Genomic DNA, 18,327 nt, shown 5'->3' on the forward strand with positions numbered 1-18,327 from the left:
GTTTAGCTGCCCTTTCCTTATCTCCACCTTGGTGCTCTGCTGGACATGTGGTGCTGACCATTCACTCTCTACCTCCACATTCCTTCAAGTCTCTGTTTTTAGTCTCCACAACCACCACTGATAAATGCTGTTGAAAGAAGGTAGATGAAAAGAGAGGGGGAGGAATGGAGAAAAGAATATGAATAATCACAAAGGAAATATTTGAGATAAAAAAGAAAGATGCTCTACTAATAAAAAATAATACATGGCTAATGTTTATTGAGTACATAAACATTGTTATGCTTATGTTCATTGTTATGCTTCACGGTAACTTATTCAATCTCAAAGCAACTCCACAATGGAGCTTCTAACTTATTCCAATTTTCAGATGAGCTGTGTGAAACTTAAAGGTGGTTCAGCCACTTGGCTATGATTATAATGCAAGTAAGCTGTACAGAAGAGATTCAAACTGGTCCTGTCTGACTCTAAATTCCATGTTTTTAATTTTTATACTCTATTTCCTTCCAATGATATCACTTACTGAACTTTAACTATGGCCCAAGAACTATACTAGCTGCTATATATAAACCAAAAAACCAAACCTGTTGCAGTCAAGTCGATTCTGACTCATAGCAACCCTATAGGACAGAGCAGAACTGCCCCATATGGTTTCTAAGGGGCACCTGGTGGATTCGAACTGCCAACCTCTTGGTTAGCAGCCATAGCTCTTAACCACTATGCCACCAGCTGCTATATATAGATGAGCTCTAAGAATAACTTGAAAAAGTAGGTATCACAGTACCCATTTTACAGATGAGAAAACTGAGATCACAAAGCCAATAAAGGACAGCACCAGAGCTTTAACCCTAACTTTTTTTGGCTGTTCTCTTTCCACTACATTATGATGTGCATATTCCCATTCACTACTCCTATCTCTCCTGTGAGACCCTTCCCCATCTCTACATTCCAGATTGCACCTTCAAGGCTCTGCTAAAATTTCATCTCCTCCAGAAGACTTTCAGCAACATATCAGGCTACCATTACATGCCTATTGTAATTATTTCTGTAACATTCATTTAGCTTGATTAAGACAACTTTGTATTTATGAGTTTCCCATTTTATCTGTTTATGTTCTATGTCCCTAATCAGCCAATCCAGGAAATGCTCCTCAGCCAGGTTCCTCAGGCATTTTGTACCATCCAAATATATTTACATTACCCTTAACTGAGCCTCTAAAGGAGAGCAAACATTGTGTCATCATATTTTGTATCCCCAAGACAGATGCCAGAATTCTGAGCATATTAAAGGTACCTAATAAATGATGTGTTGATTGATGCCAGTAAAGTCTAATATCAGGAAGTATTCAATAGTAACAATAACAGCTAACTCCTATGTAGCACTTCCTATATACCACACAGTTCTACATTACATCTATGTATATTGAATATATTCAATCAAATATATATACATATGCATATATTACATATATATTGAATATATATATATATATATATTCGATCCTCACAACAACTGATGGCGTAAGTACTATTATCCCGATTTTACAAAGGAAACTGAGGAACAAAGAGGTTAACTGACTTGTTCAAGGTCACACCATTGGTGCGCACATATACTGGCACACACATGAAGTGGCAGAATCAGGATCCTAGCCTATACAGTCTCACTCCAGAGTCTGCACTCCTTGACTACTTTACAATACTGCCTTCACTCAGTAAATGTTGTTCTAAAATTAAGCAACTGTCACACCTTAAAAATTTACAAACCTCACATACAACTTCTGCTCTTTGGAAGAGATACGGAAAGAAGAGTCTCTCTGCATACAGAAGAAAACCTAAGTAGCAGGTACAAAACTACTGGGAAAAATAAGAGCAAAGAAAATTGAGAAGTACTTTTCTTAAAAAAAAAAAAAAAGTGTACCAACTAGTGCCATTTTAGCACAAGGTTTCTGTGACTTAAAAAGCATCCATGCCCACTTCCTCTCACTAATACACCAAATTGTATAGCATACTCAAAATGAACAATCGCTGTTAGCAAAGGCCCTGCAACTCTACACCAGAATCATGTAATCCTGAGCCAGTGAAATGCAGCCACCTCTGGACTGACATACACCAGCTGTTTAAGGCCTCAGAAAAATGGCCTGATGGCGATCCCAAAGAAAATCTGGAAATCAGAATGTTAATTTCCAAATCCTTTAAACTCGAATAAGTTGTAAAAGTCAGGGAGAAAAACACAAAATACATCTCTACTTTTCAAAAGCAACAAGAAATTCTTGATAATTTAGAGATGATGGGAAGTAGGGGTATGTCATGTGTGCTCGCATATAATTCATAATTTACAATTTGTAAGGCCTTTTCCTGTACATTCATAGCGGTTAAGAGCTTGGCTGCTAACCAAAAGGTCAGCAGTTTGAATCCACCAGCCGATCCTTGGAAACCCTATGGGGCAGTTCTACTCCGTCCTATAGGGTTGCTACAAATCAGAATCGACTCAATGGCAAAGGGTTTGGTTTTTCTGTTTTGTTTTGTTTGTTTTCCCTGTACATTACTTCTTTAATTCTTACAGTAGTTTGGTGAAATCAGTAATATTAGCACCTCTGTTTTACAAATAAGGCTCTGAGAAGATAACTAGTTATTTAACTTGTTGTTGTCATTGTTGTTGTTACGTGCCATCCAGTCGGTTCTGACCCATAGCGACCCTATGCACAACAGAACGAAACGCTGCCCGGTCCTGAGCCATCCTTACAATCATTGTTATGCTTGAGCCCATTGTTGCAGCCACTGTGTCAGTCCACCTCATTGAGGGTCTTCCTCTTTTCCGTGGACCCTGTACTCCGCCAAGCATGATGTCCTTCTCCAGGGACTGATCCCTCCTGACAACATGTCCAAAGTATGTAAGCCAAAGTCTCGCCATCTTTAACTAGGAAGTGGTAAAGCCAGGACTAAAATCCAGGTACTCTAAAGCCAAGTGCCTTCCTTTTTATCATGTGACTTTTCTTCAAGAAAAAGAGTCTTTTCTTGAAGAGACTCTTCTGTTATAGAGAAGAATAAATTAGCACTGATGGTAAAATAGACACTGGATGAAGCATAGAGTGACAGGGCTCATCTCTCTCTGCTCTTTCAAGGAATCCACATCTGCCCTTTAAGAGTAAAATAAGAAACAGCCCTCCTGGTTGTTTCTCTTCCACCTGTTCCTCAAATGGACTCCTCCCCTCCCTGGGACCTGTAACATAGTACCACCACAGTGGTGTCACAGACATCATGGAAAACAGGGTCTACATCTCTATTTAGAGAAAATGCCAAAGGAAAAGTCTGAGAAAATCTACACCTTGAAAACAAACCAATTTTCTCCTAAGGCACAGCAAAATAATTCCCCAGAGGAAAGAAAAACATAGTATGATTATATAGAAGCATTGATTATGCACATTCTGTATGTACAGTGGGGGAAATAGGGGAGCTAGAGTCTGAAAAAGAAAAATGAAAGAGCAGGCAAGACTATCTAGAGTGTGTTCTGACAGTGTCCTAGCATATACACCTAGCATATAATACTACTGGCATAGTAGAATACCCAACAAATTAACTATAAGGAATTGTTATTTTTCAAATCTGATTTTTCTTCCTCCTTGAAATCCCTCCATTCCAATTGTACTAGAGAATTTTTAACAGCTTCTAAACTAAGACCCTGGCCTAAAAGATTCCAGAAGACTCTGTGACCTTGGCAAGCTGTTAAAACTCTTTAAGCCTCAACTTTCTCATCTGTAAAATTAGGATAATACCATTGGAAACTGCAGTGATGAGTAACAATTACATAGCAACAATCATGAAGATGGCACAGGACCGGGCATCGATGGCAACTAACGACAGCCACACAGACACACACACATCTTGTATGACATAAAATGGTAGTTAGAGTTAGCATTATTATAATTTTCCTCTTCTTTTCTAGAAAGTTTAGAACTTCAAGATTCTATCTACCATTCCCGTCATGTGAACAGCTGAAGCATCTGTTTTGTCAAGCAGTCAAATCTGATTTAAAAAGAAGCACTACCACCAGCACCCACAGTATTATTGATGAACATATTGAAGCAAAAAATTTAGATGCGAATTCACCTTAGCATATTAGCAACTGGGCTAGAGTTGAGGAGGCAGTTCTATCAATGAGTATTTTCTCAGTCACCCAGGCGAACTGCTGTGCTTATTTCAAATCCAGTGAGGCTTTCTTTGTGACTGTGAATTGGTAGATTGTTGGCTGCATTTCTGTCTTCTGTGAAATGCCAAATATACGGAAATCTCAGTCACCAGGTTAGACATTCATTTTGACAATATATTATGCTGCTTGGTATCATGTTGCCATCCTATTGATGATGATCATGACTTTTTATGCCTTTATTTTATTCTTCGGTTTCAACAAGAAGAAAAGGAAAAAGCCCTTAGACTAATGAATTCAGAGTCCTTTCAGACGCAGTGCTGCTTCTCTTCTATGAGATCAGGAAAAGGATATATTTCTGATTGCAGACATATGTGGTACAGACATGAGATTACAGCTTTAAGCTTAAAAGGAAAATATAACAATCTACTCACTGTTTACACTTTAGCCCAAAGCGCAGCTGGAAATCACAACCACCCATATGCTGAACAAGTGGTCATGACTTTATTAATAAAGCCAAGTATTAACAAATAAGATTCTGGGAATGGTACAGTGAGGGGCAGGAGTGTCTTACTCTAGGCCTCTCTAAGTATTAGGCATAGGGCCCAGGCTATTGTTGAAAATGTCCTTTGGGATTAGGCTCTTCTCTCTGTCAGGATTTCATCTGCCATCTTTCATATTTCCCAGTCCTCCCATACAGTGTTTAATCAGCTGCTAAGGACTGGTTAGAAAGGATTCCCTACTCTTCTTGCATCCTAATATCCTATGAAGGACTGGTTAGAAAGAATTCCCTATTCTTCTTGCATCCTAATATCCTGAGAAGGTAGCAAATTATAAAATTATCTACATAAATTAAATTGTACATATTGAAATGCTTTGTTTATAGTAAATAACTATTTCAAGTAGAGAAAGAGACACAAAAAATATCTCATTTAATTCTTCTAAGTTTATGACAGTATAAGTAATATCATCCCCAATTTACAGGCGAGAAACTGATTATGAGAAAGGCTTAAGGACACTGTAAGTATACTCCAAGACTAAGATTATATCCAGGTCTAAATCCCATGCTTTCACTATTCAATGGCAGCCATAGAGAAAAAATTACTTGATAGGACATGGCATATCACAATCATACCCACTCCTCATTTAACGACATGATTAGGTTCCGGAGACCAGGTCATTATGCAAAAATCAGCGTTATGTGAAAACAGAGGATGATCACATTAGATCACAAAATAGAGGATGACTACATCATTACATAGCTACCAAATTACATTATTACATACCTGCCAAATTACATCATTTCATAACTGCCAAACCACTGAGAATCATGACCCAGCCAAGGAGAAACATAATCTTAACCATCACAGCCAGCATTACTCTTGCCTCACACCTCGGTGTTCATTACTGCTAGATGTACATCATTAATGTGCAAGACAGTCGGATAGTAGATTTTTTACTATTGTGGTAAATCCAAAATGTCGAATAAGGAGATAGTCGGTGACTGAGGAGTTGAGATGAATACAAATTTAGTAGGAAAATGTACTACTCAAAATGAATCACGGACTGAAGCACTTCTAGTGCCGATTAGTGTTACAATTTACAAGTTTTCTATCTGGTTCTTTCCTTTCTCTTCTATAGCTAACAAAATGTCAGTTCTCAGATTTGTAACCCAAACACAAAACTCACAGGACAAGCGTGATTTTTTTTATCTGCGTCAAAATAAAACCATTAAGCCATCTACAAGCCTTCATCAAGGTGAGCTAGCTCTACTGTGTCTGCAGAAACTAAATAATCTACAATTCTTTTGTAAGGTGTTAGTGGTTCGGTGGCAGAATTCTTGCCTTCCAATGCAGGAGACTCAGATTTGATTCTGGACAATGCACCTCATGTGCAGCCACTCACCTGTTGGCGGAGGCTTGCATGTTGCTATGATTCTGTACAGGTTTCAATGGAGCTTCCAGACTAAGATGGACTAGGAAGAAAGGCCTAGTGATCTACTTCCAAAAAGCAGCCAATGAAAACCCTATGGATCAAAACAGATGGCACAGGGCCAGGAATTGTTTCATTCCATTGTGCATGAGGTCACCGTGAGTCATGAGCCAACTTAACAGCAGCTAACAACAACAAAACTCTTTTAAAGATGACATCAGATCTTTGCTAGAATACCTAGTTTATCCCCCCTCCAAAAAAAAAAAAAAGTCCCAGTAAAACCAGTTGCCATCAAGTCAATTCCAACTCATAGTGACCCCATGTGCTCCACAAGACTTTTTGAAAATAGATCACCAGGCTTTTCTCCTGAAGCACCTCTGGGTGGACTCAAACTTCCAACCTTTTGGTTAGCAGCCTAGCACATTAACCAGTTTATCCAACGTGAAGGTTATTCAAACGTAATAAGTAGAGAGGTGAAATCTAAACCTGCCATCTACCTCCTCAGACTACATTTAAGGTATAGTTTGGATTTAGCTGAAGCACATTTTGTTTATCTGTGTTCTGCACTTGGTTTTGCCTTGTTTCTGAAACAGAAGTGAGATTCCTTACTTGGGGTACATTATCTTTTTAACTGGAATTATCACTTTCAGGCTAAATAACCCCTCAGTGGGCCCAAGATGAGGACTATATTCAGGAAAACAAGAGCAGAATAGAGAACAATGTTCTAAGGGCACTCTCTCTGACCATACGGATCTAGAAGAGACAGCATGCTCTCTACTGAGATCCCTAATGATACCACTGGTAGCCCAAGCCATTGACACAGTCAGGACACAGAATATAACCACATTTTCTCCCTTGGGGCTTATGATAAAGAACTAGCTCCCAAACCACAGACAGTAATGTGTAACTACAGCACTAGGCAAAAGGAAGGGAGAGAGCAGCCCAAGAGAAGTGAGAGATTTACCTCAGATAACTCTCCCAAACAATTATAAATCACCCTGTAATCCAGTTTTCAACCTCACCCTCAGCTGAGACACATTACAAAATGAGATGAATGATTAACAAATTCGAGGGGCTTATAGCCACAAAAATTTGAGCAGAAAAGTCAAATGACCAAATTTCCAGTGGACTAAACACTGATACCATAAAGAGAAGCTCTTTTCTAGTACCTCACAGATACATACATACATGAACATAAAGCCCATGCACATGCAAAAAATAACTTCTAGAAAATATTAAAGCTAATACAGTATTCTTATAGCTGCCTATTGGCCACAAAATTCTCCTTAACTAGAACTTCTATTACGTTTTGTAAATTGTAGCAGGCAACAGACATACAGCAAAAAGACTTCTAAACATTAGACAATTGCTACAAACTGCAAGTTCCTAAGGAACCCTGGTGGAGCATTGATTAAAGTGCTCAGCTGCTAACTGAACAGTCATCGGTTCAAACCCACCAGCTGCTCTGCAGGAGAAAGATGTGGCAGTCTACTTCCATAAAGATTTACAGCCTTGGAAACCTCATAGGGTCCCAATGAATCAGAATCAACTCTAACGGCAGTGGGGTTTTAAAACTATTCTAAGGAGTCTTGGTAGTGCAATGGTTAAGCACTTGGCTGCTAACCAAAACGGTGGTGGTTCGAACTCACCAGCTGCTGCAAGGGAGAAACATGTGGCAGTCTGCTTCCATAAAGATTACAAGCTTGGAAATCCAGTGGAGCAGTTCTACTCTGTCCTAGAGGGTTGCTATTAGTCAAGAGTTGAATTGACGGCAATGGGGGGGAAAATATTCTGTGTGATACTATAACGGTGGGTACATGGCATGATGCATCTACCAAAACCCATAGAACTATACGGCACAAAGAGTGCACCCTGATGTAAACTTTGAATCTTAGTTGATAAGAATATATTAGTATTGGTTCATCAATTTTAACAAATCTACCACACTGATGTAAGATGTTAATTAACAGGGGAAACTACAGGGGAGGGCTGAAAAGGAGTATATGGGGATTCTCTGTATTTTCTGCACAATTTTTCTGTAAACCTAAAAATGTTCCAAGAAAATTAAGTCCATTAATTAAAATTTTTTAAAAAGTGATGTCCCACTGTTCATACCTTATAAAATCTTCCACATCCATTCTTTCCCATTTCTCCTGCTACTACCAATAAATGAAGTCCTTATATCTTCATTATTATATTATAAATAATATGACATATTATACCCATTGCCATCGAGTCAATTACAACTCATACTGACCCTACAGGAGAGAGGAGAACTGTCCACAGGGTTTCCAAAAAGGTGGTGGATTCGAACAGCCGGCCTTTCGGTTAGCAGCCAAGCTCAGCCACTACACCACCAGGGTTTCCATGACATATATGTGTGTGTGTGTGTGTGTGTGTGTGTGTATACACATATATGTATACATATGTGTGTACATATGTATATAACTCAGTGCACATATATATGTGTATATGTGTGTGTGTGTGTGTATACACACACATAAAATAATGCCTGGACTATCATAATAATCTCCTAAACATGTTCTCTAACTTTAGGATTTTCCCTCCCCCCAAAACTTTTCAGCACACCACTGCTAGGTTAAACATCCTAAAATAATCTCAAAAAACTTTCCATGGTTCTCCTTAGACCAGCAATCAGGACCTTTCAAAATCTGGTCTCAACTTACTTTTACAATCTCATCTCCCTATACAAAATCCTCTCCTGTCAAACTGACCCACTCTCAATTTCTCAAATGCAGTCAGGCAACGGAAAGGGAATGCAGGCAGCCACTGACTTACAACAGGGTTCTGTTCTGATGACTCCATCATAAGTCGATTCTGACGTAAGTTGAATACCTCTTTTTTTTTTTAGTTTTCATAGCCTGCTATACAGCAGTGTTTTGAACAGTAAATCATAACACTGAACATCTGCGAGTGAACATCTGAGAATGATAACGTCAGCAAATTACAAGCTGCACCACTGTGTGTTGAACATATTACTAACAATAAGATGAACCAAAAAAAAAAACGGTCCTAAGTGTGATTAATCATAACTTGAATACATAAGTCGGGAACTACCTGTATTCAACAAAGCACAATTAGAAGGCAGTCTCTCATAGACAGAGGGTAGATCAAGAACCGTATTTTTATGCAAATAATGCACACCTTCTACATTTGTTTGCCAACAGCACCCTTCCCACACAAGTTATTTGTAAGCCCACTATGCTAATTTTTCTTTTTTTTTTTTTTTTAACAGCAACATGTAAAAAATTTGGCATAGCAGGGCTTATGAAAATACCTTGTGGGGGGAGGACATGGCTGGCAAACAAACGCAGAAGGCACACGTTATTTGTATAAAGATTATTATAAGAATTTAGAGTTAGCATCGGTAGTATAGTGGTGCACAGAGCTGCGTTCTAAGTAGTTGACCTGGGTTCAATTCCCAGCCAACACAGTTCTTCCTATTTCCCCTGGATGCTCTTTTAACTCAGTACTTAAGTCAATCCTGAGGTTCACCCTTCAGCCAAAGATTAGACAGGCCCAAAAAAAAAAAAACAGTAACACACTTAGCTCACCCATGAATACAAGACTAAATGGGCACACCAGCCCAGGGGCAAGGACAAGAAGGCAGGTGGGGACAGGAAAGCTGGACAAATGGAAATGGGGAACCCAAGGTCGAGAAGGGGAGAGCGTTGACACATTGTCACGTTGGCAACCAATGTCACAAAACAATAAATGTATTGTTTAATAAGAAACTAATTTGCTCTGTAAATCTTCATCTAAAGCACAATTAAAAAAAAAAAAAGAATTTGGGACTTTATTTCAAGTATAATGGAAAACCATAGGAAAACATGGAAGGGATATGATCTAAATTATGCTTTAAAACAGGGGTTGGCAAACATTTTCTATGAAGGTCCAGATAAACACTGCAAGCTTTGCAGGCTATATGGTTTACACTGAAACCACTCAACTCTGACAGAAAGCAGCCATTAAAAAACCCAGTGCCATAGAGTCGATTCCGACTCATAGCAGCCCTATAGGACAGAGTAGAACTGCCCCATAGAGTTTCCAAGGAGCGCCTGGCGGATTCAAACTGCTGACCCTTTGGTTAGCAGCCGTAGCACTTAACCACTACACCACCAGGGTTTCCAAAGCACCCACAGACAATAGTAAACGAACGGGTGTGGCTACATTCCAATAAAACTTTATTTATAAAAGCAGCCTGCAGGCTGGATTTTACCTGAGTGTCATAGCTTGCTGATACCAGCTTTAAATGATTACTCCGGTTATATTGTGGAGAATGTATTGTGTAGGAGAGCAGGAGTGAAGTAAGACCAGTTAGATGCTAACTTGCTACTGTGGAAACCCTTGCAAGAGATGATACTGGCTTGGACAAGAGTGGTAGTATTATACACATGTTGAGAAGAAGAATATATTAAAAGCACTCTTTGACAATCATAACTTTGTCCCATGTATTATGTCTTAACTTACGAGCTACACTAGAAACATCTTGAAGGTAGAAACTTTCTGTTTGTTTTTATATTGTTTTATACTTCATGGGTCTAAGTGCCTAGCTCATTCCTTGCAGTATGTATTCAATAAATTTTTTTAAATGGAAAATATCAATATATTCAGTGAGTATTTTCTGACTGATTAAAAATCTCAAAACCCTTTAATGGTTCTCCATTTCTCCCAGAGTAAAAGCCAAAGTCTTATGTATCCGACATTATTTCCCGCTGTTCTCTCCATTACTCACTCCAACCCAGTCACATTGGCCTTCTTGCTATTCCTTGAAAATATCAAGCATGCTCCCTTCTTCGGGGCTTTGCATTGACTATTCCCTCTGTCGAAAAACATTCTCCCCTCCTTCCACCCAGTCCCTTACCTTCTTCAAGTCTTTCTTCAAATGCCATTTTCTCAAAGAATCCTACTCTGATCATCCAATTTAAAATTGCTCCCTTGTACTATCAATTCCTCTTTAAACTGCTCTTTATTTTTTTCTTATGTAACTTACTGACTCATGTTAATTGTTGTCCATATCCACCCCTCTATAAGCTCCGTGAGACATGGAATTATTTGTCTATTTTATTCACTAATACATCTTAGGTGCACGAACAGTGCCTACCTGCAACACAATGGATGCTCAATAAACATTTGCTGAATGAACAAACTGACCACCTCTTGTTTGGAAACATAAAAAGAGCTAAAAAGTCTTGAAAACAAAATAATTTCTAAAATTAGTCACTCTTTGTCTTACTCAGCACCAAAATGTTATGTTCTATTTATCATCAACAAGTAACCAAGTACTCTGGCTTAAAATGTAAAGTATTCCACTTTACTGAGAATTTCAATGGAACAAGGTCTCAGAATTTTACCCATATCACATCTTAACATTCACAGCACATGTGCCAGTTATTATTGTCTCTTGAACTCTAGATCACCTTTTAATTCTCTGTTCTTTTATTGTGGGGTACTACATTTTCCAGTCTCCCTTGTCAGCTGGCTTTCTGTTAGATTCTAGCAAAGAGAGGAACTAGTAGGAGATTAGAAGGCAGGGGTAGGGAAGAAGACACTTACTTCCTTTTTCTAGCTCCTGTCAGCATCCTTCCACTGGTAGGTGACACTTATGGCTCCAACCTCTAGCTCCCCTTACCAGCAGCCTAACCACCTCAAAATAAAACCAAAACCACAACCTTGCTTGCTGGAAGTGAAGAGGACTTGAAGCACTTACTGATGAAGAACAAAGACTACAGCCTTCAGTATGGATTACACCTCAACATAAAGACAACAAAAATCCTCACAACTGGACCAATAAGCAATGTTATAATAAATGGAGAAAAGATTGAAGTTGTCAAGGATTTCATTTTACTTGGATCCACAATCAACGCCAATAGAAAGAGCAGTCAAGAAATCAAACGATGCATTGCATTGGGCAAGTATACTGCAAAAGATCTCTTTAAAGTGTTAAAAAGCAAAGATGTCACTTAAAGGAATAAGGTGCACCTCACCCAAGCCATGGTATATTCAATCGTCTCATTTGCATATGAAAGCTGGACAATGAATAAGGAACACCAAAGAACTGATGCCTTTGAATTATGGTGTTGGCAAAGAATATTGAACATACCATGGACTGCCAGAAGAACGAACAATCTGTCTTGGAAGAAGTACAACCAGAATGGTCATTAGAAGCAAGGATGGTGAGGCTTTGTCTCACCTACTTTGGACATGTTATAGGGAGGGACCAGTCCCTGGAGAAGGACATCATGCTTGGTAGAGAGTCATCAAAAAAGAGGAAGACCTTCAACGAGATGGGCTGACACAGGAGCTGTGACAATGAGCTCAAGCATAAGAACAACTGCAAGGATGACACTGGACTGGGCAGTGTTTCGTTCTGTTGTATATAGGGTTGCTATGAGTCAGAACCGACTTGATGGCATGTAACAAAACCAACAACCTCCTCACTGATACCAGCATCACCTGGTCACACGCTTCTCAATGATTACAGCATAAGCCATGCCATGTCCCTTTCAGTGGTCTGAGCACAGTAACATAGCAAACCCCTGCCTCCCAGAGGTCCAAGACCTGGTCAAAGGCTTTTCCAAGATCCTAGGTTCAGGTCACTCAACTTCTTCCTTTATGTTCCACCAGCCCTAAGGTGGAACAGCTCCCTTTTTTTGCTTTTTCAGCCTTCAAATACCTGTGTAACGAAGTCACTCAATTAAATCCCTTCTATTTGAACTGCTTTTAATTTTTTTTGTTGTTGTTGTTCTTCTGAGTGGGTGCGATGGTGCTTGATACAGTATAATATTTCAAGCAGACCAAAAGACTGACAAGAGAATGAATTTATATTTTCCTCACTCAGAATTAAATGTAATTCAGAATTTTGGATATTACTTTCATCAAAGAATGAGAAAACAGGTCTTCCAAATGGAATAAAGGATTGACATCTATAAGTACTATGTTCATATCTGTACACACTCATAGAATTGTAAATTTTTATCTCCAGCCCACTCCAGTCCTTACTGCACATCTCCATTTGGATGCCTAACAGGAATCTCAAACTTAACATGTCAAAATCTGAGCTCCTGATAGTCCCTCCAACATTTTCCCCATCTCACTAATGGCAATTCCATCCTTAAAGTTTCTTAGGCCAGAATCCTGGGGTCATCCTTGAGTCCTCTCTTTCTCTCATCCTCCACATTTAATGTCAGAAAGTCTTGTTAGTTCCTAATTCAAAATATATTTGAAATATAACCATGTCTCATCATCTCCACTGCTACCCCAAGCCACCAATAACTCTGACCTGAATTATTACAATAGCTTCTTAAATGTCACTCTGCTTCCACTCTTGTGTCCCTGAAATCTATTCTCAGCAACAGCCAGAGTGATCCTCTTAAAACATAAATCAGATCATATCACTCCTCTGTTCAAAAATCTCCAATGGCTTCCCATCCCACACAGAGTAAAAGCCCAAATCCTTAAAAAGACCTACAAAATGCTACATGATCTGGCCCATGTTATTGGCCTGGCTTAATCTCCTGTTATTTTCTCCTTCACTCACCTGCCTCCAGCCACTCTCGTCTTGCCTCTGTTCATTCAACATGCCAGGCACATTTCTACTCTAGAGTCTTTGCTTTGGCTGCTCCCTCTGTTCCTCCACTAGAATACAAGCTCCTTGGGGGCAGAAATTTCTCTTTTGTTCATTGTTGTATTGCTAATGTCCCGATAGTGGCCCGGCATATAGTAGGTGCTCAGTAAGACTTTTTTGGATAAATGAATATATACACATTGGAATACCGTGGGTGTATATATATAGATATATATATACAATCTTGACTGTATTTAAAACTATTACAAACTAATATTGTAGTAAGTACTAAACCAAAACTATTTATTCTTGTTCACCCAAATCTCAAATTGCATTTATAATCCTACCACAAGCCATCTAGCACAGTGTTTAAGAGCAAGCATGCCTGGTTTTGAACTATAGCTCCAGCACCTACGAGCTCTGAGACCCTGGCCAAGTTACTTGACCTCTGTGCCTCAGTTTCCTCGTTTGTAAAATGGTAACAATAAGAAGAAAACCTAGCTCACAAAAATGAACTAAAGAATTAAATCATATAATACATTTAAAGCACTTTAGCATGTGACTCATAGAAAATAACTCAATATGTTAGCTAGTACTACTATTACAGAGGGCTCTTTATATTTGATGAATGACAAATAAAACCCCCCAAACTCAGCAAACTGCCTTAGTTTATTTAGATTAGATTGCAAACTTGCTGGAAGCAAAAATCATATTTTATACTTCTTTTCTATCTCACTTAGTACTGAACATATAATATTAATTTAGTAAATATTTGGTAAATTGATTGTGATACATAGATTATTAAGCTTATATTTTTATGCAAATAACATGCATCATCTACGTTCATTTGCCAACTGCACCCTTCTGCCATGAAGTATTTTTGTAAGCTCCACTATTTTACATGTTGCTCTGAAAAAAAATTAGCATAGCATGCTCATGAAAATATCTCATGGCGGGAGGGCATGGTTGGCAAACAAACACAGAAGGAGCATGTTATTTCTTAAAAATACGACACTAAAAATATAGATTACAAAAGCCAAGTTACTAAAGATGACCAGAATAAAAAACATGGAACAATAATAACAAATTCGTCAGTTCTGACTCTTCACCTTGTAATACTAAAGACTTTTTAATTGTATAAGAGAGATGTAGAAGGATTTTCTAGAAGAACCATGAATAATGATAATGACATAGGAAGAGAAGGCAAAAGGAAAGGAAATATAGAGACAGGTGGCAGGCTTTAAAATTGAGGAGCCAACAATCATAATGGAGAACAGAGTTCTAACAAAGTCTTCAGTTGAGAGCTAAGAGTAGGACTTTGTTGGAAAGCATACGTCTCCAAAAGGCTCAGTGAAGAGCCCAGTTGAGTGAGGGCAATAAAAAGTCCAAAAAAAGTATGGTATTGACCACTGATTGTAAGAATCTGAAATACTGTTCTTTCACAGGAGCAGAATTGCACAAAAATTAAAATAAAAGCAAAGTAATGGCAGAATAAAATCATTATTAACCACTTTTGTAACATTCATGGACAGAAAACAGCCCGTATAGATTAGTAAATTTAACATCACTTTTTTAGAATATCTGGCTGGAATAACTGGAACTAAGAGATACTTAGAAAAAAAATTAAAGTTCTAATATATAAATATGCCTTTCATTACTACAAACCTCCTACCTATCCTCTTGAAGACAACTCTTTTTCTTTTCCTGAAGCAATAAAAGCTCACATTAGTTAATGTTAACTGTTCAGAACTTGCCATGGTCCTATGACCCAACCACTTTCAATTCTTTACAAATCTGATGTCATAGTGTGCATATTTATTCATCAAGAACAGAAGGGAAGGAAAAATGCAATGGTACAGAGTGTATTCACAGTAGTATGTTAGTATGTGAATGTATACACATCTATGACCACCAGTGCACAAAAAGAAATATAATTTCATCATAAAACCATAATTATTACACAAACTATATGAGCTTTGTGTCCTAACTTGTCTTCAGCATTCAGAATTAGAATTACAGCCACAAATGACAGCTTACAATGCACAGTTCTGTATTTCCACAAAATGTAGAGGAATAAATTCTAGACACATGACTAAAATAGAGATGTGTCAGTTGTTAATACAAGCAAATGTGCCTTTTTTAATTTCTGCCTTAACGTTTGAGGTCCCCTCCTTTAACTCACTCCTTCTTTTATACTTTGTTCACTTCCCTTTTGTCTAGCTTCCTTCTTTGGGTTATTCTTTCATGATCAAATAACCTTAGCCTCATACTCTATTAGATAGTTCTTGTTATCTACTACACCTTCTACTACTGCTCTGGAAATGATGAATTTTGCAAGTAAAGGATATGGCATCACACCTAAGAATCTAATTGAAGAGTTTCTCTAATTCCCAGAGGTACAGTCATACCCAGGCTTTACATGATTTTTATTGCAAGAGTTTATGGCTTTATGATTTACATGTGTTTAACTCAAGTAGGAAAGTATATGGCACATAAGTTAAACAAACATGATACATATATATATTCTATAAATTATTATAATATAACCTTGCTTTAAAAAAAAAAGAAAGAAATTTACTTACCTTCACTAACACAGGCTTCATCTGTCAGTTTGTCGTACTGTGGTGGGTTGCGTGTTGTCATGCTGTGGGAAGCTATGCCACCAGTATTTCAAATACCAGCAGGGTCACCCAAGGTGGACAGATTTCAGTGGAGCTTCCAGACTAAGACAGACTAGAAAGAAGGACCTGGTGATCTATTTCTAAAAAAATGGCCAGTGAAAACCTTATGAATAGTAGCGGAACGTTCGTCTGATAAAGTGCCAGAAGATAAACTCCTCAGAGGTTGGAAGGCACTCAAGATACGACTGGAGGAGAGGTGCCTCCCCAAAGAAGAGTCATTCTTTTTTTTAGCCAAAGTTTTTTATGACCTTGAGTATATCCTACCTGAATTTAGAGACCATCTCAAGAATAAATTTGACTCATTGGACACTAATGACTGAAGACCAAACAAGTTCTGTGGTGACATCAAGGACATCATACATGAAGAAAGCAAAAGATAATAAAAAACATAGGAAAGAAAGAAAAGACCAAACTGGATGTCAGAAGAGACTCTGACACTTACTCTTGAATGCTGAGCCCCTAAAGCAAATGGAAGAAATGATGAAGTAAAAGAGCTGAACAAAAAATTTCAAAAAGGAGGGGCTTCAGAAGACAAAGTATTATAATGAACTCTACCAAGACTTGGAGTTAGAAAACCAAAAGAGAAGAACACATTCAGCATTTCTCAAGCTGAAAGAACTGAAGAAAAAACTCAAGCCTTGAGTTGCATTATAAAGGATTCTGTGGGCAAAATGTCGAACGACAAAGGAAGCATCAAAAGATGGAAGGGATACAAACAGTCACTGTGCCAAAAAGAAACAGTCGGTGTTCAACTATTTCAGGAAGAAGAAGTCCAAGCTGCACTGAAGGCACTGATGAAAAACAAGGAATTGATGGAATACCACTTGAGATGTTTCAACACATGAATGCAATGCTGGAAGCGTTCACTCATCTATGCCAAGAAATTTGGAAGATAACTACCTGGCCGCTGACTGGAAGACATCCATATTTGTGCCCATTCCAAAGAAGGGTGATCCAAGAGAATATGGAAATTATCAAACAATATCATTAATATCCCATGCAAGTAAAATTATGCTGAAGATAATTCAAAAATGATTGCAGCAGTATATTGGCAGGGAACCACAAGAAACTCAAGCCAGATTGAGAACAGGACATGGAATGAGAGATATCACTGGTGATGTCAGATGGGTCTTGGCTGAAGGCAGAGAATACCAGAAAGATGTTTACCTGTGTTTTAGTGACTATGCAAAGACATTCAACTGTGTGGATCATAACAAATTAAGAATAACGTTGCAAAGAATGTGAACTCCAAAACACTTAATCTCGCTCATGTAGAGCCTATACATAGACAAAGAGGCAGTCTTTTAAACAGAACAAAGGGATACTGTGTGGTTTAAAATCAGGAAAGGTGTGTGTAAGTGTTGTATTCTTTCACCGTAATTATTCAATCTGTATGCTGAGCAAATAATCAGAGAAGCTGGACTATATGAAGAAGAATGCGGCATCAGGATTGGAAGCTGACTCATTCACAACCTTCGATACGCAGATAAAACAACCTTACTTGCTGAAAGTAAAGAGGACTTGAAGCACTTCCTAATGAAGATCAAAGACTACAACCTTTAGTGTGGCTTATACCTCAACATAAAGAAAACAAAGATCCTCACAACTGGACCACTAAACAACATCATGATAAACAGAGAAAATATCGAGATTGTTAAGGATTTCACTTTACTTGGATCCACAATCAACACCTATGGAAGCAGCTGTCAAGAAAACAAACAACTTTTTGCATTGGGCAAATCTGCTGCAAAGACCTCTTTAAAGTGCTGAAAAGCAAAGATACCACTTTGAGGACTAAGGTGCACCTGATCCAAGCCATGGTATCTTCCATCACCTTATGTGCATGCAAAAGCTGGACAATAAATAAGAAGACTGAAGAGGAACTGATGCCTTTGAATTATGGTATTGGTGAAGAATATACCATGGACTGCCAAAATAATGAACAAATCTGTCTTGGAAGAAGTACAGCCAGAATGCTCATAGAAG

The 18,327-nt window shown here is 38.3% G+C and overlaps 1 protein-coding gene across 26 annotated transcripts in view; it reads right to left on the minus strand.

Annotated features, from left to right (window-relative positions):
• SOX6 (SRY-box transcription factor 6) overlaps window positions 1–18,327 on the minus strand; it is a 657,692-nt gene that overhangs the window by 379,118 nt on the left and 260,247 nt on the right. The window contains exon 2 of one of the 26 annotated variants that reach the window (XM_049890538.1): window positions 4,104–4,257. The exons of 24 other annotated variants lie outside the window; for them this stretch is intronic. In XM_049890538.1, the coding sequence (XP_049746495.1) occupies window positions 4,104–4,111 (8 nt within the window). In that variant the 5' untranslated portion in view covers window positions 4,112–4,257. Of the gene's footprint in view, window positions 1–4,103; window positions 4,258–6,045; window positions 7,069–18,327 lie in introns of those variants that run through there. One more of the 26 variants, XM_049890536.1, reaches the window with a different exon arrangement.

This window comes from Elephas maximus, chromosome 7 (assembly GCF_024166365.1).
Source record: "Elephas maximus indicus isolate mEleMax1 chromosome 7, mEleMax1 primary haplotype, whole genome shotgun sequence".
In the NCBI taxonomy this organism is placed as follows: Eukaryota; Metazoa; Chordata; class Mammalia; order Proboscidea; family Elephantidae; genus Elephas; species Elephas maximus.